This window comes from Chiloscyllium plagiosum, unplaced genomic scaffold (assembly GCF_037043375.1).
Source record: "Chiloscyllium plagiosum isolate Xiang-an unplaced genomic scaffold, Cpla_swu_hap1 HiC_scaffold_7, whole genome shotgun sequence".
Classification (NCBI taxonomy): Eukaryota; Metazoa; Chordata; class Chondrichthyes; order Orectolobiformes; family Hemiscylliidae; genus Chiloscyllium; species Chiloscyllium plagiosum.
The window spans coordinates 35,996,122-36,021,868 of NW_028270145.1; the positions used below are offsets into that span (position 1 = coordinate 35,996,122).

Genomic DNA, 25,747 nt, shown 5'->3' on the forward strand with positions numbered 1-25,747 from the left:
AAGTGTTTAGAGTATCTCTTAGACCACAAACGTTTTAGACCACAATTTCTGTGTGGTCTGCCTTCTCTCAAGAACTTCCCCGATGCTTATGCTCCCATATTCAGTTCTCCTGTCCTTCTTCCTATTCCTGCCCCTGCCCTCAGTTCTGTTCACCCACTACCATCGTTGAAAATCTTAAACTTCTTGCCTTTAAACCTTAGTTATTTGCATTCTCTGTTACCCACTATTCACAGTATGGAATTAAGATCTGGGCACCACCTAATCATAGAATCCTTACTGTGTGGAAGCACGCCTTTCAGCCCATTGAGTCCACACCAATTCTCTGAAGAGCACCCCACCCAGACCCACACCCTTACCCTGTCTGTGTAATTCTGTACTTCCCATGTCTAACACACCTAGCCTGCACATCGCTGGAGACTATGGACAATTTAGCACCGCGAATCTACCTAGCCTGCACATCTTTGGACAATGAGAGGAAACTGGAGCATCCAGAGGAAAGCCAAGGTGATATCGTGAGAGTGTGCAAACTCCACCCAGACAGTCACCCAAGGCTAGAATCAAACCCAGGTCCCTGGTGCTGTGAGGCAGCAGTACTAACCATTGAGCTACAGGCTTTCTTTTACAAATAATAATTTATTTTATTTTACAAGTTATTTTAGTGGGGAATACATAGAGCTGCATGTATATAGACCAATATTTCAATCTGTGTGTTATTTCTTATGAGCAAATGATGTCTGCAGGAACCTAACTCTGGCTTTAACATTAAATCACTTGGGATACAGTGCTTCACTTAAAGTCACAATTTTGCAGGAACTAAACCACAGTTTTAAGTGAGGATTTCCATCACTGAACAATATTGTGACTGTACTCCAAATGTAATACTAAGAAGTTTGATCTAAGTCTTTGTATGAGGAAATCCACTCCTGGTCCTTAGGCTATAGGAAAGAGTGATGCTGAAAATTAATGATAAAGAAAAGATTACAGACACAGAAAATAATACAGTCAGTGAGAATGCAAACTGTATTTTAGTCATTTATTAGGGCATTGAACGTATTCAATTATCCAAATTAACACAGCAAGTAGAATAACAGGCTACACATGGTGTGCTGAAATATGTATAATATAGGTTATATACTGGAATATTTTTTAAAAAGTGGGATTTGGTTAGTTCAAGGTATTTTGTTTAGCAAAAATGGTCAGTAAGTAATTTGGACAGTGACTAAATACATAATTTCTAAGAAGGCATATGACTTCAGCCAAGTTAAGCAAGCATAAAGGTGTTAGTGTATAAAATGTTTACACTGCTGGGTTTATGATAAGCAGAGCAAACACATTAAGGCAATTAGTTTAATTTTGACTTCAGAACAGAAAGTTCAAAGTTAATTCACAAAAACCTGCAGTTTAGTTTCAAAAAATAGCAACATTTCTCTGAGCAGTGAAAAAGTATTTTCCTTTTCAGGCCAGGGGAATCAGCCACCTCAGCAGAAGTGGTTTATTGGCCATGAAGCTTCCAAACAGGGAGAATTTGAATAGAAATAGAACAGTACAGTGCAGGAACAGGCCCTTTGGCCCACAATGTTGTGCCGAACATGATGCCAAATTAAACTAATTCCTTCTGCTTGCCCATGGTCCATATTCCTCCATTCCTTGCTTATTCATGTGCCTTTTCTAAAATCCCCTTAAATGCCTCAATTGTAGTTACATGCACCATTACCCATGGCAGCGCATTCCAGACTCCTACCACTATGTATAAAAAAAAACAACTTGCCCCTCACATCTCATAGAGTCATAGAGATGTACAGCATGGAAACAGACCCTTTGGTCCAACCTGTCCATGCCAACCAGATATCCCAACCCAATCTAGTCCCACCTGCCAGCACTCAGCCCATATCACTCCAAACCCTTCCTATTCATATACCCGTCCAAATGCCTCTTAAATGTTGCAATTGTACCAGCCTCCACCACCTCCTCTGGCAGCTCATTCCATACACGTACCACCCTCTGCGTGAAAAAGTTGCCCCTTAGGTATCTATTATATCTTTCCCCTCTCACCCTAAACCTATGCCCTCTAGTTCTGGACTCCCCGACCCCAGGGAACTTTGAACTTTGTCCCTCTTACTTTAAATGTTGCCCCTGTAGAATTAGACATTTCAACTCTGGGGAAAAAGATTATCTATGCCTCTCATAATTTTATAAACTTCTACCAGGTGTCCCCTCAGCCTCCGCGGCTCTAGAGAAAACAACCCTAGTTTGTCGTAATGGCTCATACCCTCTAATCCTGGCACCATCCTGATAAACATCTTCGACATCCTCTCCAAAGCCTCCACATCCTTCCTGTAATGTGTCAACCAGAATTGAATGCAATACTCCAAGTGCAGCCTAACTAAAGTTTTACAAAGGTGCAACATCAGTTCCTGACACTGGTACTCAATGCCACTGACCAATAAAGCATGCCGTATGCCTTCTCTACTACCCCATCTACTTGTAAGACCATAAGACATAGGAGCAGAAATTAGGTGTTTCAGCCCATCGAGTCTGGTCTGCCATTCAATCATGGCTGAAAACTTTCTCAATCCCATTAGATTCATCGAATCATAGAATCCCTACAGTATGGAAACAAGCCCTTTGGTCCAACAAGTCCATACCGACCCTCCAAAGAGTAACCCAACCAGACCCATTCCCTTACCCTATTATCCTTTATTTACCCCTGACTAATGCAGCTTTCCTACACATCCCTGAACACCATGGACAATTTAGTATGGCCAATTCACCTAACCTGCACATCTTTGGATTGTGGGAGAAAACCAGAGCACCAGGAGGAAACCCACGCAGACATGGGGAAAATGTGCAAACTCCACACAACAGTCGCCCAAGGCTGGAATCAAACCCAGGTCTGTGGTGCTATGGGGCAGCAGTGCTAACCACTGAGCCACTGTGCATTCCCCCCTCCCAGGTAGTAGAGATGTGCAGCACGGAAACAGACCCCTCGGTCCAACATGTCCATGCCGACCAGATATCCAATCCAATTTGTCAGCACCTGGCCCATATCTCTCTCAACTCTTCCTATTCATGTACCTATCCAAATGCCTTTTAAATGTTGTAATTGTACCAGCCTTTACCACTTCCTCTGGCAACTCATTCCATACACACCACCCTTTGCATGAATAAGCTCTCCCACTTTCTCTCCAAAACCCTTGATCCCCTTGACAATCAAGAACTTATCTATCTCCATTTTAAATATACTCAGTGACCTGGCTTCCTCAGCCTTCTGTGATGGTGAATTCCATAGATTCACCACTCGCTGGCTGAAGATGTTTGGAGGGGGTTTAAACTGACTCTGCAGGGGCATGGGAACCTAGACTTTAGCTTTAGGGTGCAGGACCTGGAGTGTAGGGAGGTTAGGAACATGGCATCAATCTCAAAGGAGGGTGCCTGTAAACAGGAAAGTGGCTTGAAGTGTGTATACTTCAATGCAAGAAGTATACGAAATAAGGTAGGTGAACTTTCAGCATGGGTTGGTACCTGGGATTTCGATGTTGTGGCTATTACGGAGACATGGGTAGAACAGGGACAGGATTGGCTGTTGCAGGTTCCAGGATTTAAATGTTTTAGTAGGGTCAGAGGTGGGGGTAAAAGAGGGGGAGGTGTGGCATTGCTTGTCAAAGATAGTATTACAGCGGTGGAAAGGACGATGGATGAAGACTCGCCATCTGAGGTAGTTTGGACTGAGGTTAGGAATAGGAAAGATGAGGTCACCTTGTTAGGAGTTTTCTACAGGCCTCCTAATAGTCCTAGAGATGTAGAAGAAAGGATTGCGAGGATGATTCAGGAGAAGAGTGAAAGTAATAGGGTGGTTGTTATGGGGGACTTTAACTTTCCAGATATTGACTGGGAAAGCTATAGCTCGAGTTCATTAGATGGGTCGATGTTTGTCCAATGTGTGCAGGAAGGTTTCCTGACACAATATGTAGACAGGCCAACAAGAGGTGAGGCTATACTGGATTTGGTTCTGGGTAACGAACCAGGCCAGGTGTTAGAATTGGAGGTAGGTGAACACTTTGGGGACAGTGACCACAATTCAGTGAGTTTTACTCTAGTGATGGAGAGGGATAAGTGTGCACTGCAGGGCAAGAGTTATAGCTGGGGTCAGGGAAATTATGATGCGGTGAGGCACGACCTAGGATGCGTGGCTTGGAAAAGTAGGCTTCAAGGCATGGGCACATATGATATGTGGAGCTTGTTCAAGGAGCAACTATTGAGTGTCCTTGATAAGTATGTACCTGTCAGGCGGGGAGGAAAGGGTCGTGTGAGGGAGCCGTGGTTTAATAAGGAATTGGAATCCCTTGTTAAATGGAAGAGGGCGGCCTATGTAAAGATGAGGCGGGAAGGTTCAATTGGGGCGATTGAGAGTTATAAGGTAGCCAGGAAGGATCTGAAGAGAGAGCTAAGAGCAGCAAGGAGTGGACATGAAAAGTCCTTAGTTGGTAGGATTAGGGAAAACCCTAAGGCTTTCTATAGGTATGTCAGCAATAAAAGAATGACTAGGGTATGAATAGGTCCAGTCAAGGATAGTAGTGGGAAGTTGCGTGTGGAGGCTGAAGAGATTGGGGAGACACTGAATGAATACTTTTCATCAGTATTCACTTAGGAACAGGACATTGTTGCCGATGTGAATATTGAGTCACAATTAATTAGAATGGACGGCTTTGAGGTATGTAGGGAAGAGGTGTTGGAAATTCTGGAAAGGGTGAAAATAGATAAGTCCCCTGGGCCTGATGGCATTTATCCTAGGATTCTCTGGGAAGTAAGGGAGGAGATTGCAGAGCCATTGGCCTTGATTTTTATGTCCTCGTTGTCTACAGGAATAGTGCCAGTAGACTGGAGGATAGCACATGTGGTTCCCTTGTTCAAGAAGGGGAGTAGGGATAACCCGAGTAACTATAGGCCGGTGAGTCTTACTTCTGTTGTGGGCAAAGTCTTAGAGAGAATTGTAAGGGATAGGATTTATGAACATCTGGATAGGAATAATGTGATCAAGGATAGTCAACATGGTTTTGTGAAGGGCAGGTCATGCCTCACAAACCTTATTGAATTCTTTGAGAAGGTGACTAAGGAGGTAGACGAGGGTAAAGCGGTAGATGTGGTGTATGTGGATTTTAGTAAGGCGTTTGATAAGGTTCCCCATGGTAGGCTACTGCAAAAAATACGGAGGTATGGCATTGAGGGTGAGTTGGAGGTTTGGATTAGGAATTGGCTGGCTGGAAGAAGACAGAGGGTAGTAGTTGATGGTAAAGGTTCATCTTGGAGTGCAGTTACTAGTGGTGTTCCGCAAGGATCGGTTTTGGGACCATTGCTGTTTGTCATTTTTATAAATGACCTGGAGGAGGGGCTAGAAGGTTGGGTGAGCAGGTTTGCAGATGATACGAAAGTTGGTGGAGTTGTTGACAGTGAGGAAGAATGTGTCAGGTTACAATGGGATATAGATAAGTTGCAGAGCTGGGCAGAAAGGTGGCAAATGGAGTTCAATGTAGGTAAGTGTGAGGTGATTCACTTTGGTAAGAGTAACAAAAAGACGGTGTACTGGGCTAATGCTCGGATACTTGGTAGTGTGGATGAGCAGAGGGATCTTGGTGTCCATGTACACAGATCTCTGAAAGTTGCCACCCAGGTAAATAGTGCGGTGAAGAAGGCATATGGCGTACTGGCTTTTATTGGTAGAGGAATTGAGTTCCAGAGCCCTGAGGTCATGTTGCAGTTGTATAAGACTCTGGTGCGGCCGCATCTGGAGTATTGTGTGCAGTTTTGTTCGCCATACTATAGGAAGGATGTGGAGGCACTGGAACGAGTGCAGAGGAGGTTTACCAGGATGTTGCCTGGTATGGTAGGAAGATCGTATGAGGAAAGGCTGAGGCACTTGGGGCTGTTTTCATTGGAGAAAAGAAGGTTTAGGGGTGACTTGATAGAGGTGTAAAAGATGATTGGGGTTTAGATAGGGTTGACCATGAGAACCTTTTTCCACGTATGGAGTCAGCTATTACGAGGGGCTTGGCTTTAAATTAAGGGGTGGTAGGTATAGGACAGATGTTAGGGGTAGATTCTTTACTCAGCGAGTCGTGAGTTCATGGAATGCCCTGCCAGTAGCAGTGGTGGACTCTCCCTCTTTATGGGCATTTAAACGGGCATTGGATAGGCATATGGAGGATAGTGGGCTAGTGTAAGTTAGGTGGGCTTGGATCGGCGCAACATTGAGGGCCAAAGGGCCTGTACTGCGCTGTATTTTTCTATGTTCTTCTCCCCATTCTAAAAGGTGTTTTCTTTACTCTTAGGCTGTGCTCTTGGGTCCTAGTCTCTCCAATCAATGGAAACATCTTCTCAACATTCACTCTGTCCAGGCCATTCAGTATTCTGTAAGTTTCAATTTGATTCCCCCTTATCCTTCTCAGCTATATAGAGTATAGACCCAGAGTCATAGAGATGTACAGCATGGAAACAGACCCTTCGGTCCAACCAGATATCCCAACCCAATTTAGTCCCACCTGCCAGCACCCGGCCCATATCCCTTCAAACCATTCCTATTCATAAACCGACTTCCAAATGCCTCTTAAATGTTGCAATTGTACCAGCTTCCACCACATCCTCTGGCAGCTCATTCCATACACGTACCACCCTCTGCGTGAAAAAGTTGTCTCTTAGGTCTTTTTTATATCTTTCCCCTCTCACCCTAAACCTATTCCCTCTAGTTCTGGGCTCCCCAACCCCAGGGAAAATACTTTGTCTATTTACCCTAACTATGCCCCTCATAATTTGTAAACCTCATTAAGGTCACCCCTCAGCCTCCGACGCTCCTGGGAAAATAGCCCAAGCCTGTTCAGCCTCTCCTTATAGCTCAAATCCTCCAACCCTGGCACATCCTTGTAAATCTTCTCTGAACCCTTTCAAGTTTCACAACATCTTTCTGATAGGAAGGAGACCAACAGTGGCCTAACCAATGTCCTGTATAGCTGCAACATGACCTCCTAACTCCTATATTCAATACTCTGACCAATAAAGTAAAGCATACCACCACCTTCTTCACTATCCTATCTACCTGCGACTCCACTTTCAAGGAGCTATGAAACTGCACTTCAAGGTCTCTTTGTTCAGCAACACTCCCTAGGACCTTACCATTAAGTATATAAGTCCTGCTAAGATTTGCTTTCCCAAAATGCAGCACCTTGCATTTATCTGAATTAAACTCCAACTGCCACTTCTCAACCCGTTCCTCATATGTTAAGCTTTTAATTCCTGGGATCATTCTCATGAACCTCCTCTGAACCCACTCCAAGGCCAGTACATCTTTCCTGAGATACAGGGCACAAAACTGCACACATTACTCCAAATGTTATCTGACCAGAGCCTTATAGAACTTCAGAAGTATAACCCTGTTTTTATCATAGTAGGCTGTTAGGCCTGTCGTCCTATTCCCCCATTAATTAACATCATGGTTGATGTATCCATCATCTCAGCTCCTCCTACCTGCATTATCCCTACAACCCTTAATTCCCTAATATGCAAAAACCCATCCAACAGTGTCTTGAATAAATTTAATGAAGCTGCCTCTACTGCTTCCTTGGGCAGAGAATTCCATAGATTCACTACTCTCTGGGAAAAGCAGTTCTTCCTCATTTCTGTCTTAAATCTACTCTCCCTAATTTTGAAGCCATGTCTCCTAGACATAGTCTCACCCACCAGTGAAACGAGTTACCTGCCTCTATCTTATCGATCCCTTTCATAATTTTATATGTTTCTATAAGATCCTCTCTCAGTCTTCTAAATTCTAGCAGGTACAGTCCCAGGCGGCTTTACCTCTCCTCATAAGATAACCCCCTCATCTCCAGAATCAACCTGGTGAACCTTCTCTACAATGCCTCCAAAGCCAGTATATCCTTCCTCAAGTAAGCAGACCAGAACTGCACACAATACTCCAGATGCGGCCTCACCAACACCTTGTACAACTGCAGCAGAACCTCCCTGCTCTTAAATTCAATCTCTCTACAATGAAAGCCAATATTCCGTTTGCCTTCCTGATTATCTGTTACACCTACAAATCAACTTTTAGCGATTTATGTATGAGCACTCCTTAGTCCCTCTGCACAACAGCATGCTGCAATCTTTCACCATTTAAATAATACTCTGACCTACTATTTTTACTTCCAAAATGGATAACCTCACATTTACCAACATTGTATTCCATCTGCCAGACCCTTGCCCACTCACTCAACCGATCTAAATCTCTCTGCAGACCCTTCACATCCTCTGCGGTTTGCCCTTCAATTTAGTGTCATCAGCAAACCTGGATACATTACACTCTGTCTCCTCTTCCAAATCATGAACAGTTGCGGGCCCAATACCAACCCTGTGATACCCTGCTCACCATTGATCTCCAACCAGAAAAACATCCATTTATCCCAATTCTCTGCTTTCTATTGGTTAACAAGTCCTCTATCCACGCTAGTACACCCCCCACAATTCCATGCATTCTTATCTTATGAATGAGTCTTATCGGCACCTTATGGAATGCCTTCTGGAAATCCAAGTATACAACATCCACCTATTCCCCTCTGATCCACCGCACTTGTTTCATCCTCAAAGAACTCCACTATGTTTGTCAAACATGACCTTCCCTTTCTGAATCCAAGCTATGTCTGACTGATGGAACCCTTTCCATCCAGATGTCTCACAGTTTATTCTTTAATGATAGCCTCCAGCATTTTCCTGAGTACAGATGTTAAGCTAATTGGCCTAAAGTTACCTGCCTTTTGCCTACACCCTTTTTTAAACAGCGGCGTGACATTCGCTGTCTCCAGTCTGCCAGGACCTGCCTGGATTCCAGTGAATTTTGGCAAATTACCAATAACACATCTACTATAACTTCCACCCTTTCTTTCAGCACCCTGGGATGCATTCCATTAGTACCAGGGGACTTACCTACCTTAAGACCCTCAAGTTTGCACAACACTACCCGTTTAGTGATAACAATTGAATTGCCGTCCTCATCTCCCATTGTATCCTTAACATCATTCTTTTGGCATGTTAGACACATCTTGCACTGTGAAAACTGATTCAAAATAGCTATTCAAGTCCTCTCAAAATAAATCCCAACATTGCATTTGCCTTTCTAACTTCAAATTCAACCTGCAAGTTTACCTTGAGAGAATCCTGGACTAAACTCCTAAGTTTCTTTGCACTTCAGATTTCTGAATTTTCTCCCCATTTAGAAAATAGTCTATGCCTCTATTCTTCCTACCAGAGTGCATGACCTCACACTTTTCCAGAAACTGGAAATGCACCATTATGTTAACTAACTGCAAAAGTTAAATATATAATTATGCAAAACCAGGTTTCACTGTAGGAGCTGATTGACCTGTAACAGTGACAGTTGGGATTGAAGTAGTGGGCTATTACATTGTTGTCCATGATGTGTTATATATGAATTTATTTTAATTCAGAAGTATTAACCTGAAGGCTGAGTATTCATGCCTGATTTCTGTTACTCATATATCAAATTGATATATTCACTAAATTTGAGGAGATACAATGCACTGTTTGAAACAGCATTTGTCGTGTTGGTTGGTGACATTATCTTCAGTATTTTTCACACAACAATGGCCCATGGAATGGATTCAGGCACACAGTCTGGAACCTGTAATGAAAAATGACAACCATGCTGTAACATATAGCAAGAAACAAGTATGTTGCATTAATTAAAAAATCTGAGATTAAACTAAAAATATCCGCCTTACCATCTCAGTGAACTGATCAATGCACGCCATGCGAATCCGCTCAGGGGTGGAAGGACTGTTCAAAGTGAAACTCCCTGTTAAACCGATCTCTTCTCTTGCTGCTGCAATTGCATCTTTAATGGCATAAAGCACAGAGCAGCCAGCAAGCACAGCTGCTTCACTGATCCCCTAGAGTCGGGACAGGAATAAAAATGGTATATGAAGCTGTCGACTAAAACTACTACTTAACTCTTCAAATGAGATAATTCCCCCCTGATGGGAAAAAATAGGTACTTCAATGCTCACCCAAATGGCCATCTGTTATACATAAGCCTGGAGTCAGCAGCATATATGACCATGGGACTGTGTCTTTGCTCATTTGCTGGCCAAGCATACATACACACAACAGAGCTGCATTTTGCATTTCTCGGCAGGGTGAGAGGGGTACAGCAGATAGTGATTGTCATGCTTGTTTCTGCTGTTTCAGTTCAGTAAACTAATGGTCAATTAACAACCCTTTTACCAATTAGCATAAGAAGTTGGGCGGATAGGGTGCTGTATCCATTCAGACTGAGATGTTAGGTGTAAGAGAGGTCATGGTCAGCAAATGAAAGGCCCTTTATCTTCTCTATCTCTTTAATTCTAAGGCAGACTTAAAACAATGAATGAAGTCACAAAACATACAAGCATTGACATTTTCAACCAAGATCCAAATGGCAGGAATTCGGGTCAAAGACGACTCATATTGAACTTGAAACTTTAAATTCTTTCTCCTCAGATGCTGCCAGACATATTGAGTTCTTCCACACTTTGGTTTTATTTGGGATATGCTTCCAATTTCTGCACCACTTGCCCTCATTAATGTCAAAGATCGGTGTCAATATTTTACGAGATCTGCAGTTGTAACATCTTGGCAATGCTCTCTAAGTCTCTAGATATTCTTGTGTCACCTTATTTAACAGACTACCAGTCCAATCATCCTAGATCAGATACCTGGAACTTACTTTGGAAGAGTAGATGGCTTTGGGATTTTGTGATCGTGGTAACAATGACACATTCAGCTGTTCTGGAATGTCACAAACTGTAGGGATCTTGTATTGGGTTGGTCCGCGAGTGTAAAGCACCCCTTTCAGAGAATATTTCAGCTCTTCCATGGTGAAAAGCCCAAGTCCTTGGATAAAAGCACCTTCAATCTGTAAAAGATTGTAAGGAGTGATTATCAGTTTGCATATGAATGACCACATCAATTAATGGCCAGCTTTACTCAGCCACAAAAAAATGCCAATTTGCAATTTTCATGTACTGTGGATGGCTCAAAGGTACTTTCAGCCAATGGAGTACTTTTGAGTTCAGAAGTCACTGTTGTCATATAGGAAATGCAACCGTTAATTTCTACCTCCATTCCCCCCCCAAATAGAGTTGCATCATTTGAGTACTGCATTGGGATGTCAGCTTAGGTTTTGTTATCAAGTTTCTGGAGTCAAGCTTGAACTCGCAAACTTCTGTTCAAAAGCAAACAAGTGCTGTCCATTTAGCCAAGGAGCAGAGACACTTGTGTCTCAATTAAATGGTCATTAGTAGCCTTCAGTTTTAATCCACAAATGTGGATTGTGAGGAAGTATTCAACATGGCGAAGCCTGAATCTAACATCCACATGCACTAGCCACTTGGCTCCACTGACTTCCATAATTCAGTGCATGATGAGCAAAGATAGAGCTTCCAGATAGTGTCCTGGCTCAACAAATACAATGAACAGAATCTAGGTTGCACTGAGGTGACTGCTAGAAGCCTACCCCATTTATTCCATGTAGATATACCAGTTTCACTCATAAAAAGCCCAAGTTTAAATACCTTGAATGGCACTTTAATGAATGCATCAACACAATGGACCACAAACCAATAGAATACTGCTCAATACTCTCTGTTCCTTTCCTCATTAGTGATTTGGCAATTGGACACTTCCCAATGAAAGATTATACATTACTGCAAAATAGCATATTGTACTGGAATATTGCACAATGGTTTCTGATTTGACAGGACTATTTCAACTGCATTCCACTTCCTTTCTCTCACTGAAAAACCATGAGGAGAACCTGGAACATAACTAAGTTCTAATACATCTGGGAGGACCAAGGAGACACAGAATGCAGAATCTGTTGAAGAGGACTGTGGAGAAGGATATGGAAGATATAGACTGTAGGGAAATAGATGGTGACATCTTGCAAAATGTCCAGATTACAGAGGAGGAAGTGCTGGATGTCTTGAAACGGTTAAAGGTGGATAAATCCCCAGGACCTGATCATGTGTACCTGAGAACTCTGTAGGAAGCTAGAGAAGTGATTGCTGGGCCTCTTGCTGAGATATTTGTATCATCGATAGTCACAGGTGAGGTGTCGGAAGACTGGAGGTTGGCAAACGTGATGCCACTGTTTAAGAAGGGTGGTAAGGACAAGCCAGGGAACTATAGACCAGTGAGCCTGACCTCGGTGGTGGGCAAGTTGTTGGAGGGAATCCTGAGGGACAGGATGTACACGTATTTGGAAAGGCAAGGACTGATTCGGGATAGTCAACATGGCTTTGTGCGTGGGAAATCATGTCTCACAAACTTGATTGAGTTTTTTGATGAAGTAACAAAGAAGATTGATGAGAGCAGAGCAGTAGATGTGATCTATATGCATGTCAGTAAGGCGTTCGACAAGGTTCCCCATGGGAGACTGATTAGCAAGGTTAGATCTCATGGAATATAGGGAGAACTAGCCATTTGGATACAGAACTGGCTCAAAGGTACAAGACAGAGGGTGGTGGTGGAGGGTTGTTTTTCAGACTGGAGGCCTGTGACCAGTGGAGTGCCACAAGGATTGGTGCTGAGTCCTCTACTTTTTGTCATTTACATAAATGATTTGGATGCGAGCATAAGAGGTACAGCTAAGTTTGCAGATGACACCAAAATTGGAGGTGTAGTAGACAGTGAAGAGGGTTACCTCAGATTACAACAGGATCTTGACCAAATGGGCCAATGGGCTGAGAAGTGGCAGATGGAGTTTAATTCAGATAAATGCAAGGTGCCGCATTTTGGGAAAGCAAATCTTTGCAGGACTTATACACTTAATGGTAAGGTCCTAGGGAGTGTTGCTGAACAAAGAGACCTTGGAGTGCAGGTTCTCATAGCTCCTTGAAAGTGGAGTCGCAGGTAGATAGGATAGTGAAGGCGGCGTTTAGTATGCTTTCCTTTATTGGTCAGAGTATTGAGTACAGGAGTTGGGAGGTCATGTTGCGGCTGTACAGAATATTGGTTAGGCCACTGTTGGAATATTGCGTGCAATTCTGGTCACCTTCCTATCAGAAAGATGTTGTGAAACTTGAAAGGGTTCAGAAAAGATTTACAAGGTTGTTGCCAGGGTTGGAGGATCTGAGCTACAGGGAGAGGCTGAACAGGCTGGGGCTGTTTTCCCTGGTGCGTCAGAAGCTAAGGGGTGACCTTATAGAGGTTTACAAAATTATGAAGGGCATGGATAGGATAAATAGGCAAAGCCTTTTTCCTGGGGTTGGGGAGTCCAGAACTAGAGGGCATAGGTTTAGAGTGAGAGGGGAAAGATATAAAAGAGACCTAAGGGGCAACGTTTTCACACAGAGGGTGGTACGTGTATGGAATGAGCTGCCAGAGGATGTGGTGGAGGCTGGTACAATTGCAACATTTAAGAAGCATTTGGATGGGTATATGAATAGGAAGGGTTTGGAGGGATATGGGCCGGGTGCTGGCAGGTGGGGCTAGATTGGGTTGGGATATCTGGTTGGCATGGACAGGTTGGACCGAAGGGTCTGTTTCCATGCTGTACATCTCTATGACTCTATGACTGTATTTTAAAGTGAGGGACAGAAGTACTGGTGTTGGAACAGATCCACATATCCATTTAATGCTCAGGGAACTCTTTTGAAAAAAAGTTATTTACAGTTTGGTGAAGATGCCCAAATGGACTGTGACAGAATTCAGTGGGGATGAAAGCAGCAGCCTCTCTACATTGTCCCTTTGTCAGTCTCTGTTTGTATTTAGGTTCTCGCTGCTTCCCAACTGACCATTGAGAGAAAATTGTTAAACAGTTTAAATAATTCAACCTGGAAATTTAACATTCAAAGAAACCAGTTATCTAGAAATATTTGAGAGACCCAAGTAACTTATGAACCATACTATAGCATTTTGGGAGCAGAGTCATGGAAAGTACAAAATTTAATAAATCAAACAATTATTATTCCTCTTTTATAATGTTTTATGTTTCAGATAAATACTTCTATCTTTGGTGTTTTCTGTTCACGTACTTGTCATTCCACAACCCAGGAAATTCTGAAATCTAGAAATTACTCAATCCCAAACATTTCTTGCTGTCAAATATTGTGAACCTGCTGTCCACAAACTGGGGCTTCATAGCCGATAATCTTGGCAGTCTTCAGCACAGAAACCTTGGTACCAAAACAGGAGCTGTATACATTCTTTTGTTATCTTCATCTTTCAATCAGTTTCTGTAACCTACCTGTCCAATATCCACAGCCGGGTTTATGCTCTGTCCTGCATCAATCACAATGTCTGTCCTGATATTCTGCAAAACAACAAAACATATGGTCACTGTGCTATGCTGAGTAATGACTTTGGAGACCACAGTCCTAATCTCCTTTAGAGTATAAAACCATTAATCCCACGGTCATGTTGGGACCACATTGTGTGCCATTATTTTGAGGGCTCTTGTGGCACAGTGGCCGTGCCCTCTGTCTAGGCGAGAAGGTCCATGTTCAAGTCTCACCTGTTCCAGTGATGTGTCATAAAATGTCTGAACAGGTAAGAGGATGGGGGGTTGCAGAGGGCAGGCAGTTTGGAGGAGCTGTTCATGGGCCTGCTTCTGGACGTGGCTAAGGTAACCATCAACAGGTCCAGGCGGTAGGCAGTGGAGGATATTGTAATTCCCAACTGCCTGCCTCTCTTCTGTAGCTAGGCTCGTGCCTTGGTGTCATTGAATAGAGAGTATGCAATGTCACTTAACACCGTCACAGCTTTTACAGAAATTTGGGCACTGCGGAAACTGCAGTGCATTATCTCCCATTCCAAGTCAATTTTGATTCAGTTCTCTGCCTTGAATTCCCACTTTTTTTTCTTTTTTTTATCATGACACTGCCCCTGTCGGGCTTGTGTGTTAACCCGATTAATTCATTAACAAATAACAATTTTGTGGTGATCGGTTTCTGTCAAAGTAAAAAAATAAGTGCTGGGATGGTTTTACCTCTGATCCAGGTGATATGTCATAGCCTACTGGAGCAGGTTGAATTTAAAAAAAGGACTGGTCTGCTGGGCAATGTCATCCCAATCACTTGCCTCCTGCTGGTTCCTGACTTTTTAATAGGTTATTGTCTTTATCTAAAAGCAAGTGTACCAAAAACTTCCAACAAAACTCAAATATTTAGGTCCCAACCTTGGTCACTTGCAACCATGTTTCCACAATGGCTATCAATTCATACACATTTATTTCTATCTGTGTTAATAATTAATAATAAGTAATAATTAATCTATTTTGTTATGAATACATTCAAGTCCTTTAATTCTGACTGTTTAACATTTTTGCAATCGTTGGCTTTATCTACTGGGATGTTCTTAAATTTGTACACTGTTTCTTCCTGTCACACACTAGTTATCAATACCTAAATTGCTTCCCTACTTTGTTAACTTATTTTCCATCAATTTAACACATCTCCTCTCACATGTTCCCTTCACCTCTACTACTTAATTTAAAGCCCATTCTACCATCCTACTTATAAGAATCAACACAACACTGGTCCCAACACAACTCAGGTGAAGTCCCAAAAGTACAACTTCCATTTTCCCTAATACTGGTGACAGTGATTCATGAAATCAAAATCCATTTCTCCCACTAGTAACATATTCATTATTCTGATTTTAACTACCTTGTGCCAATTTGCTTATTGCTTGACTAATAATCCAGAGATTATCATTTTTGAGGTTCTACTTTTTAAACTTAGCTCCTAGCTGGTCATACTCTCTAAGCAAAACTTCTTTCCTAGTTCTACCAGCGTTGTTTGAACCCCATATGTCCCAGAACAAGTGGATCTTCATTTTCGCCACTTCCCCTACCTGGAAGTTATTCAAGCCCAGAGTAGATGTCCTGAAACCTGTCTTCTGGCAGACCATAGAGCTGTTTGGTCTCTCCCTCTTAGCTTCAGAGAACTGTACCTAACCCCTTTGCTATACTCTCCCAGCTACCACAATAGTGCAATTTAGTTCCTGACCCCTCAAATTAGGGCGGCATGGTGGCTCAGTAGTTAGCACTGCAGCCTCACAGCACCAGGGTCCCAGGTTCAATTCTAGCCTCGCGTGACTGTCTGTGTGGAGTTTGCCCATTCTCCCCGTGTCTGCGTGGGTTTTCTCCAGGTGCTCTGGTTTCCTCCCACAGACCAAAGATGTGCAGGTCAGGTGAATTGGCCATGGGAAATTGTCCATAGTATTAGGTGCATTAGTCAGAGGAAAATGGGTCTGGGTGGGTTACTCTTCAGAGGGTCGGTGTGGACTGTTGGGCTGAAGGGCCTGTTTCCACATTTTAGGTAATGTAACCTAATCTAAGTCTTCCTGTTTCACAGTGCCTTGGCCAGTTCACTCATCCACCTGGCATCTCCTGCTCTGATCCATTCAAGATGCAAGAACCTTAAACACTTTGGATAGCAATAAAGGCTAAGACTCCTCCACTTTTCCCTTCTCATTCCCCTATACCTGTCTCAATCACAGTCACACCCTTCTGTCCCTGGCCATATCAGACAGCCCCAGCGTAACGGGTATCACTGCCTTCTGAAATGATGTGTCCAGATAGCCTTGCCCCACTGTTTTGCAATGATGTGGACTCTGGTTCACCAACTGTCAGCTGAAGCTCCTTGAACAACAGTTACTATGGATGTCATCGCTTGAGATCACACCAGCATCCATCATTCTCACATACTGCAACCTCAACATATCACCTGTTCTGCCACCTTCATATGTTAATTATTTTATTTTTGTCTTCATTATTATAATCAAAACCCCTAATCGTAATAAGTTTTACTCCTGTTGATAAACTTTACTGTTCAAACTAAATCTCCCAATTATATATGAATTAAGTGCAATTTTAAATGAGAAAATATTCACCAACAAAGTACTTATCTGTTTTTCTGTGATGTCACACTGATGTTTCTCAGATCTGCTCTGCAACCACAAATCTTCCTCTCATTCTGTTTTATGACTCTCTTTGTCTGTTGTACTGTTGTCCCTCATGCTTTTTTTTATATGCAGTATGAAGTGAGGACTCTCTTGCTTTGCTGCTCTCTCCTCACCTCACTGTTTTTCAACACTCCATTTCCCTGTCTTGTTGATGCTCCATCCTATTTGAGCATTATTTCGTGGACTCTCTCTGCTTCCAATACTGCTCATTCCATCTTTCTTGATGCTTTACATGCTCTCTTTCACATACCGTGCCCTTTCTTCCCCTCAGACTGTTTTATATACTTTTGTTCTCTCACTCTCTCTTTCATTGCTGCTCCCTCAGTGTCGAGAGTGTGGTCCTGGAAAAAGCACAGCAGATCAGACAGCATCTGAGAGCAGGAGAATTGACATTTCAGGCATAAGCCCTTCATCAGGAGCGTCCCTCCTCATGCTCTTTATAGACTCTCATGCTCACTCTCTCTCGCTCTCTCTCTCTCTCACAATGCTTGCTGCTCTCTTCCCCTCACAATGTTTTATGGGCTCTCTTTCTCTGTGTCTCCATTGCGCTATCTTCTCTTTGTACAGTATTAAGGGCTCACGCTTTCTCTTGCCACTTCTTTCTTTCTCTCCCCCTTCCCAGCTTTTTCCCCTTCCCCCAAATAATTTTATGATCTTGCACTCTTCCTCTCTCACCACTTATTTCTCTTTCTCCCTGATGTTTTCTCCTGGCCTCATGCTGTTTTATAGACACTCTCTCACCTCTTTCCACTGCTATCTCCACCCACCATGCTATTTTATGGGTGCTCTCTCAAATGGCTGCTCTTTTCTCAACTTGGGCTGTTTTAAAGGCTCTGACTCTCAGTGTTACTCTCTTCTCCCCTTGCACTGTTTTATGGGCTCTCTCTCTGCTGTCTACTTCCCTTACTTCGCATATATAGTATACTATGATCATATTTGGGATTTGGCTTGTTTTAAAAATAGAGGCAGATGGGTTTTGGCTAATCTTATGAATGCGTTTCTTTTAATACATTAAGACAATTAATTTAGCTTTGACTTCAGAACACAAGATTCAAATTCTCAGTGCAGAGGTTCAGTTCACAAGGTAGAACACTTTCTCCTAGCAGGAGAATCCGGTCAATTCAGGGAGCCAGTGATGTCAATAGAAGTGGTTTCTATTCTGTGGAATTTCCAAGTCAGGAAAGTTTAGAAAGACGTCTTTAGGTTGATAAAATGAAAGCACAGGCATCAGAATTGTGAAAAGTTCATGCCCATGAACTTGGAAAGGAATTCTACAATTGTCTCCACAATCCAAGAGGAAGAACTTAGGGAAAGTCAGGTGAGTTATTTTTTAAAACCTGAGATTAGTGTGATTGTTTCCCTGGGATTGCATGGCTATGAAAGGTACATTGCGAATAGATTTTGTTTTGATATCTGTGTTAAGCTCTTTCTAATTACTTTCTCTCTAGCCCTGTCAACATCCTTGTAAAACTTTTCTGACCCCTTTCAAATTTCACAACATCGTTCCTATAGGAGGGAGACCAGAACTGAATGCAGTATTCCAAAAGTGGCCTAACCAATGTCCTGTACAGCCATAACATGGCCTCCCAACTGCTATACTGAATGTACTGACCAATAAAGGTAATCTTATCAAATGCCTTCTTCGCTATCCTGTCTACCTGACTCCACTTACATGGAACGATGAACCTGCACTCCAAGATCTCTTTGTTCAGCAACACTCCCCAGGACCATCCCATGAAGTGCATAAGTCCTGTCATGACAGACGTTTATAAAATCATGAGGGGCATTGATAGAATGAATAGCCAAGATTTTAATTCTGTACTTCCCCCAGCCCAGGTATAGGACATAGGTTTACGGTGAGAGGGGAACAATTTAAAAGGAACTAAGGGGCAGTGTTTTCATGCTGTACAGCTCTATGACTCTGTATAGGACACTTCTTTTTTCTTCTTTTCTATTATAAACCTGTTTTGTAAAAAACCATTGCAGCTTTATGTGAATATGTTTAAATGACTAACATTAACGTTAAACAACTGTAGAAATTAAATGTATGATCCATCAAGCTAGATTTCAATCTGGGATCTACAAATGCTAGAAATCAAGTAGGTCAGGCAGCATCCATGGAGAGAAAGTGAGCTAACGTTTCATGTCAAGATGACTCTTCATCAAAGTTGACATGATGAATGTGTTCTGAGGAAGGGTCACTGGACCCATAACATTATCTCTGATTTCTCTTCACAGAAGCTGGCAGACCTGCTGAGCTTTTCCATCAATTTCTGTTTTTGTTTTTGACATGGTGAATACTAAGAGGACAGGTTGCATTTTACAGTGTGTGGGAGGGGAAGGGTGGGGTTTGACCCCTTTTTTTATAAAGAGTCCTGCAGAAAGGGCATTCCATAGCTGGCATTAACAAGGGCAGAGTGGGACATCTGCCCCTTACTGGGGAGACTGAGGAACCAATTTGATTGATTAGTAGCTCAAGCAGTCCCAGTAACACCAAAAGTTTGCATGTTGCTAGGACTGCAAGCAGGTATGACAATACTATGGCTTTAAGAGATATATTTTGTCTTACACTTGCCTTTAAAAAGATAAAAGCTAGGGTCTAAGCTTTCTCCTTGGTATATTTAAAAGGGGTTTGGTCTGGTCCATAACACAGACTTTTGTGGATGGTAGCAATGGATCCTGGACCAAGGTACATCAGCAGCATTAGTTAGGAAGGGACATAGGAATGAGGTGTGGTGAGGGTGATGATCGGGGGTGGGTGCTCGTGATGGATTTTACAGAGCAGTTGGATGGGATGATAAGGAATGTCACAAGGCATGAAGCAGCACCCTAGAAAACAGTGACCTTCTTTCCTGCCCTTTGAAAATCTTTTTACCCTAAAGAAATAGGCTGTCTGTTCACACCTGACTGACCATGTAATGAATTGTGTCATGGGGTCAAGATTTTAGTGCTTAACCACTCTGTTTCATGGGGGTGAACTTGGAGTGAGAGTGCAGGTGATAGGCTGGGCAGCATGAACACTGGCCCCATTCCACATGTGCGCGCACGCACACATACACGTGTCAGGTCTGCACTGAGACCAGGAGTCCGAGCCAGTGTTGAGGCAGGGAGTCCAAGACCGAGAAGAAAGAAGACGTAAGAAGAAAAATAAACAAAAGAGAGAAAAAGAAACAGATGGAGTGGACGAGCTCAGGCTGAAGCATCCTACTACGCTGCCATTTTGGATGGTAGGACTACTATTGTGAGCAGTTTTGGCCCAAGTATCTAAGGAAGGATGTGCTGGCTTGGAGAGGTCCAGAGGAGGATTACATGAATAATCCTGGGGATGAACGGCTCTTCACATGAAAAACAGTTGAGGACTCAGAATCTGTACTCAAAGGAGTTTAGAAGAGGAAACATACAAAATACTGAGAGGCCTGGATAGAGCAGACCTGGAGAAGATGTCTCCTCTAATAGGGAAGACGAAGACCTGAGGGCACAGATTCAGTGTCGGGACGATCCTTTAGAATTGTATTGAGGAAGAATTTCTTCAAGCAGATAGTGATGAACCTTTAGAACTCATTGACACAGAAAGCTGGGGAGGCCAAGCCATTGAATATATTTAAGACTGAGATGGATTGGTTCTTGATTAGTAAGGCAATCGAGGGTTTCCAGAAGAAGACAGGAGACTGGAATTGAGAAACATATCAGCCATAATCAAATGGTGGATCAGACATGATTGGCTGAATGGCTTAATTTATTTTTTGTTCACTCATGGGATGTGGGCATCACTGGCTGAGCCCACATTTATTACCTATCCCTAGTTGGCCAGAGGGCAGTTAAGTGTCAAACACATTACTGAGAGTCTGGAGCCATGTGTAGGTCAGACCATGTAAGGGCAGTAGTTTCCTTCCTTAAAGGACATTGGTGAACCAGGTGGGATTTTCCCTTGCTGTTGACAATGATCATCATAAATTCAATAAATATCTGGAATTAGGAGTCTCAAATTCCACCATCTGCCATGGCAAGATTCGATCCCAAATCCTCAGAACATTACTAGGGTTTCTGGATTAATTTCCTCGTGATAATTAAACTAGGCCATCACCCCTTCTCCTAAATATTATGGTCTTATGAAGAGCAGTGAAGGCTGGTTCATTGAAAATATTCAGTATTAATTTTAGACACACTTAGGGAGTTGAGTACTATGGCTGCAGACAAGAAAATGAAGACCACAATCAGATCAGCCATTTTATTGAATGGTGGGGCAGGAACAAAGGACCAAATGGCCTATGCCTGCTCCTATTTCTTCTGCTCATAAAACCCCATTAAAATCAGCATTTCTAGAAGAGGGGTCTGTTTCAAATTGAGAGTCATGCTATAGGAGAGGATCAGACTCACAATGCATTGACTGTGCCTTCATACTCTTCAAAACTGCAATTGCATTGAAAATTCTTGTTTCACAAAGAAAATAAATAGAACTTTGTTCACATTTCCTCACTAATTGTCCATCTTATCTATAAGATTCCACATCCTGCTATAATTTCAGACTCACCTTATGGTCTCCTGTCAGACAGTCAATCTCCACCTCAGAACAAGCTGCTCCAAAAACAAAGTAGCTGGCTGTGGTTCCTTCACCTTTTTCCCAGTCGATGCTTACATCCTCACCCCTAAAATGGCCAACACATACATCCTTTCACTTCACAGGGATATTAGTAATGATCACTGAGATAACTACATTGAACTCTTAAAAACGTTTGATTCACAGTTCACAAAGGAGCACTGTTCGAAATGGAAAGGATGGTGAAGGTGCATTTTCTAACTTGCTTTGTGTCAAAACTAATAAGCAGAGTCATTCAGAGTAAGGATTTGCAGCAAAAGAAGCCAAATGGAATAAATTGACCAATGCGTCTCTTGGGTCAAAGACAGATTAGTGACTGTTTTGTATCGTTACATTTATGAACATTGCACATTGTACCTTGTAAGCTTCACAGCGTAGCAACTCAAAACATTCTGCACAGTCCGGTACAAAATCACCCTGTTACCATCCATGAGCAGTCATACAAAGATTTAAAGGAGCTTGATATTTAAACAATTGGTCAAAGCACTCCAAAACAAAATATTCCCATGTCGTGAGTGGACTCTACCTTGTGTTTCTTATGACTCAAAACTCCACACCTACCTATAGCCCATGTCCCATTGATTCATGAATGGAATCTCAGAGGTGGTTTTGGGAGATGGACAGCTAATCCCCTTGCAAAATTGTTTCATTTTGGAAAATATCAACATCAATCCATCATTTGACATTTCGTTGAACCATCTTCTAATCCAGCATTCTTTCCCAGGAGCTATGGATCACTGAACTTTGCATAATCTCCTCTTCCTCCTACCAACGGTAATTTTTTTCCAGATTTAATCATGGTGTCCCCTAATCTTCTTTTCTCACAAGTGTAAGTATTGTTGGCAAGACCAATATTTCTTGCCCTTCTTAACTGCCTAATTGGTGAGCTGCTTCTTGAGCAGCAGCAGTCAACATGCTGAAGGTAATTCCCAGAATGCTGTTTTGTAGAATTTCAGGGTTTTGACACAGTGACAATGAAGAAAAAGTGATGTATTTCTTAGTCAGGTTGATTTGTTACTTGGATAGGAACTTGCAGATGGTGTTCCTGTGTACTTCATATCCTAACCTTTCAAATGGTAAAGGTTGTGGGGCTTGCAAGGTTACTAGTAACCTTGAAAAGTTGCTGTAGTACATCTTACAGAAAACAATGTGGACAAAGTTGATATTTAAGGTGAATAGAGTGAAGATCAAGTGGTCTGAAATATGTTGAGCTTCTTAAGTATAATCTAAAAAACTATTTTCCATTTACGTTCTGTACTCTCCTGCTCTTCTACACTTGATCCTGAGAAGAAATGATCTTACGTATGAAGCAAAATTTAAATGTAGTCAATGCCACAGAATTCCTAAGATTCTATTCAGTCAAGGTGATCCACCAATGTATAGTTTCAGTTGAAATTAACAGTTACACTTACTTAAAGAAACCAGTTGTTGATAAGCTGACCTTGTTTTTCAAAGCTTCTTTCACCTGTCAAAACACATTATGTTGTTCAGTGTCTTAGTAAAGTACAAAGTAAAGATATTTTAATAATGGTAAAGTATTAGGTAAGGTAGGAATATAAATTTTAAAAAACTAGCAAGTTTTATGAATCAGAGTCATAAATTAACTGCAAATGTGAGACATGACAATGAAGTACAATTATTGCATGTCAGTGAACTGCATTACCAAGACACATTAACATGGTGCATATATCAAATGTAAAATTGGAAAACAAAGAAAAAGACCAGGATTTATCTCATGCCTTTCACAACCACAGTCCTTCCCAAAGTTCTTCACAAGTTAGAAAGTAGTCCTGAAGTTTAGTGACTGTTGTGCACATAGCAATCTCCCACTAGCAAAATGATAATGGCAGATTATTTGGTTTTGTGATGTTGTTTGAGGGATAATTATTGGTCAGCACTTCAGTGTTACCTGCTCTGATCTTATTTGATACAGCCTGATAAGTTCTTTTACGTTTTCCTCTGAGGTCCTCGGTTTAAATCTCATCTGTAAGAGGTCTCCTCCAGCACTGCAGTGTTGGCCTTGATTTTATGGTGAAGTCCTGGAGTAGGACTTGAATGCATAACTCTCTGATTCAGAGGTTAAAGACTTAATACACACAGTCACTGCTAATTAGTCAACTATTGAACCCCTACTGCTGACTGCAGAAGCATCAGGATTGGTTACACGAATGCACATCATAAATCATGCACAATTTATCCTGATGTGTTTCAGATTATGCCAGGAACATCAGTGGCATATGCAACTGAAGAACATAAAATCCCACTTCAGATTCTGCTTTATTATGGGGACAGGAGCAAATTACTGCAGATATTGGAAACTGTACTGAAAACAAAAAATGGTGAAAATCACAGTGAGTCAGGCACATCCATGGAGAAAGAGCAAGCAAATATTTCAAGTCTAGATGACTCTTCATCAGAGCTGATGTGAAATGTGGAGGGGGCAGCATTTATGCAATGATGTTGGGTGGGGGGGGGGGGGTGCAGTGCTGGGAGTCAGTGAGTGTTGATAGTTCAGATTAACTGATCAGATTGTGAGAATGGTAGAACAACAGTATGTCTACCTGCCAGACTGGAAGGAACATGCAGTCCCACTGATATTGGGGGAGGGGAGAGAGGATACAGTGACAGAGAATGTAACAAGTAAAGCGAAAATAAAGGGAAAGGAATGTGAGTTATTATGGGGATAAACCATAATAACATTTAGGCAAATGTCGTCTGAAGCAAATTTAAAATGCTCTGTGTGGCTAATTCACATTATGAAAACTGAAAGAACTGCGGATACTGTAATACAGAAACAAAAACAGAAAAAGCTGGAAAACCTCAGCAGGTCTAGCAGAATCTGTGAAGAGAAATCAAAATTAATATTTTGGGTCTGGTGACCCTGCCTCAGAACTGTTGGTAGCTAGGAAAATACCAGGTCATATGCTGAAGATAGGTTTGGGGGAGGGAGTAAGGAGTAAACAATAGGTGGGAACAGAGCCCAAAGAGAGAAGAACATTTGGATATACAAAGGAATTAATAATGGTCTGACTGGGAGGCTGAATATCTGTTAATGGAGACTGTTAGTGGTGAATAATAGGTAGTATGTAATGACAGACTGTGTGACAACAAGGCCTGGTGTGTGAGGTAGGGGACTAGGATATGGGGGAGTTCAGGCTCTAAAATTATTAAACTCGATATTGAGTCCTGAGGGCTGCAGGGTCCCAGAGGAAAATGAGGTGTTGTTCTTCCAGCTTGTGCTGAGCTTTGCTGGAGCACTGCAGCAAACCTGAGACAGAGATGTTGGCCAGGGAACAGTGGTGTATTAAAGTGGCAGGCAACTGGAAGCTCAAGATCTTTTTTTGCAGGTAGAATGTAGATGTACAGGAAGTGTTCACCTAGTCTACGCTTCGTTTCCCCAATGTAGAGGAGACCACATTGTGAGCAGTGAATACAGTAGAAGTGCAGGTGAGGTGCTGCTTCACATGGAAGCTATGTTTGGGTCCTTGGATACTGAGGAGAGAGGAGGTAAATGGTCAGGTGTTACCCCCTTCATTGGTTGCAGGGGAAGGTGCCTTGGGGTTTGTTTAGTTGTTGATAAATGGAGATCTTAACCAAGAATCATGGCCTCAAACTGGGTGATTTTTTTTAGTTATAAGACTATTTATTACTTACTGAATAATAATACAAAATAATAAACATGAATAATTCATGCAAGTTGGAGTAAACCCATACAAATGGCTTTTTTGCAAAATCCTCCTGGTACTGTTTGCAAAAATGTCATATTTACAAAGCAATAACCCAATGTAATTCTAATGAGAACTTTAATAATAATTGACATAAACTAGAACATTTTGTGGTAGACTCAATTCTAATTTAATTTACTCCTTAAGACCAGGTTTCAGTTTGAATCTCAAAATTTAATTTAGGATGGCTGCCTAGTTGCAAATGATACAGTCGCTGATTAGTTCACTCTAACGAACGCTCAACCTGTGCATGTGCACAAACTGCTGCCCCAGCGTCATGGTGGAAACAAATGTTGCCTTGTTAATAGGATGCGTTATTCAGGTATGTAAGCAGTTGTGACCTGTACATATATGGTGTTATAATAAGGATGGCATAAATGAAACACACAGAATAAACTGCTATCTTCAACATTTGGGA

General features: G+C 42.1%; 1 protein-coding gene across 6 annotated transcripts in view; it reads right to left on the reverse strand.

Moving 5' to 3' along the window:
- Positions 1-1,019: 1,019 nt before the first annotated feature.
- The window catches only part of LOC122551442 (aldehyde oxidase 1-like), a 142,707-nt gene continuing 117,979 nt past the window's right edge, over positions 1,020-25,747 (reverse strand). For 4 of the 6 annotated variants that reach the window (XM_087988896.1, XM_087988895.1, XM_043693363.2 and 1 more), the window contains 6 exons: positions 23,017-23,069; positions 21,539-21,653; positions 14,288-14,353; positions 10,766-10,954; positions 9,783-9,950; positions 1,020-9,682 (listed from right to left, as the gene is read on the reverse strand). In XM_087988896.1, the coding sequence (XP_087845022.1) occupies positions 9,635-9,682; positions 9,783-9,950; positions 10,766-10,954; positions 14,288-14,353; positions 21,539-21,653; positions 23,017-23,069 (639 nt within the window). In that variant the 3' untranslated portion in view covers positions 1,020-9,634. Of the gene's footprint in view, positions 9,683-9,777; positions 9,951-10,765; positions 10,955-14,287; positions 14,354-21,538; positions 21,654-23,016; positions 23,070-25,747 lie in introns of those variants that run through there. The other 2 variants (XM_087988902.1, XM_087988899.1) reach the window with 2 other exon arrangements.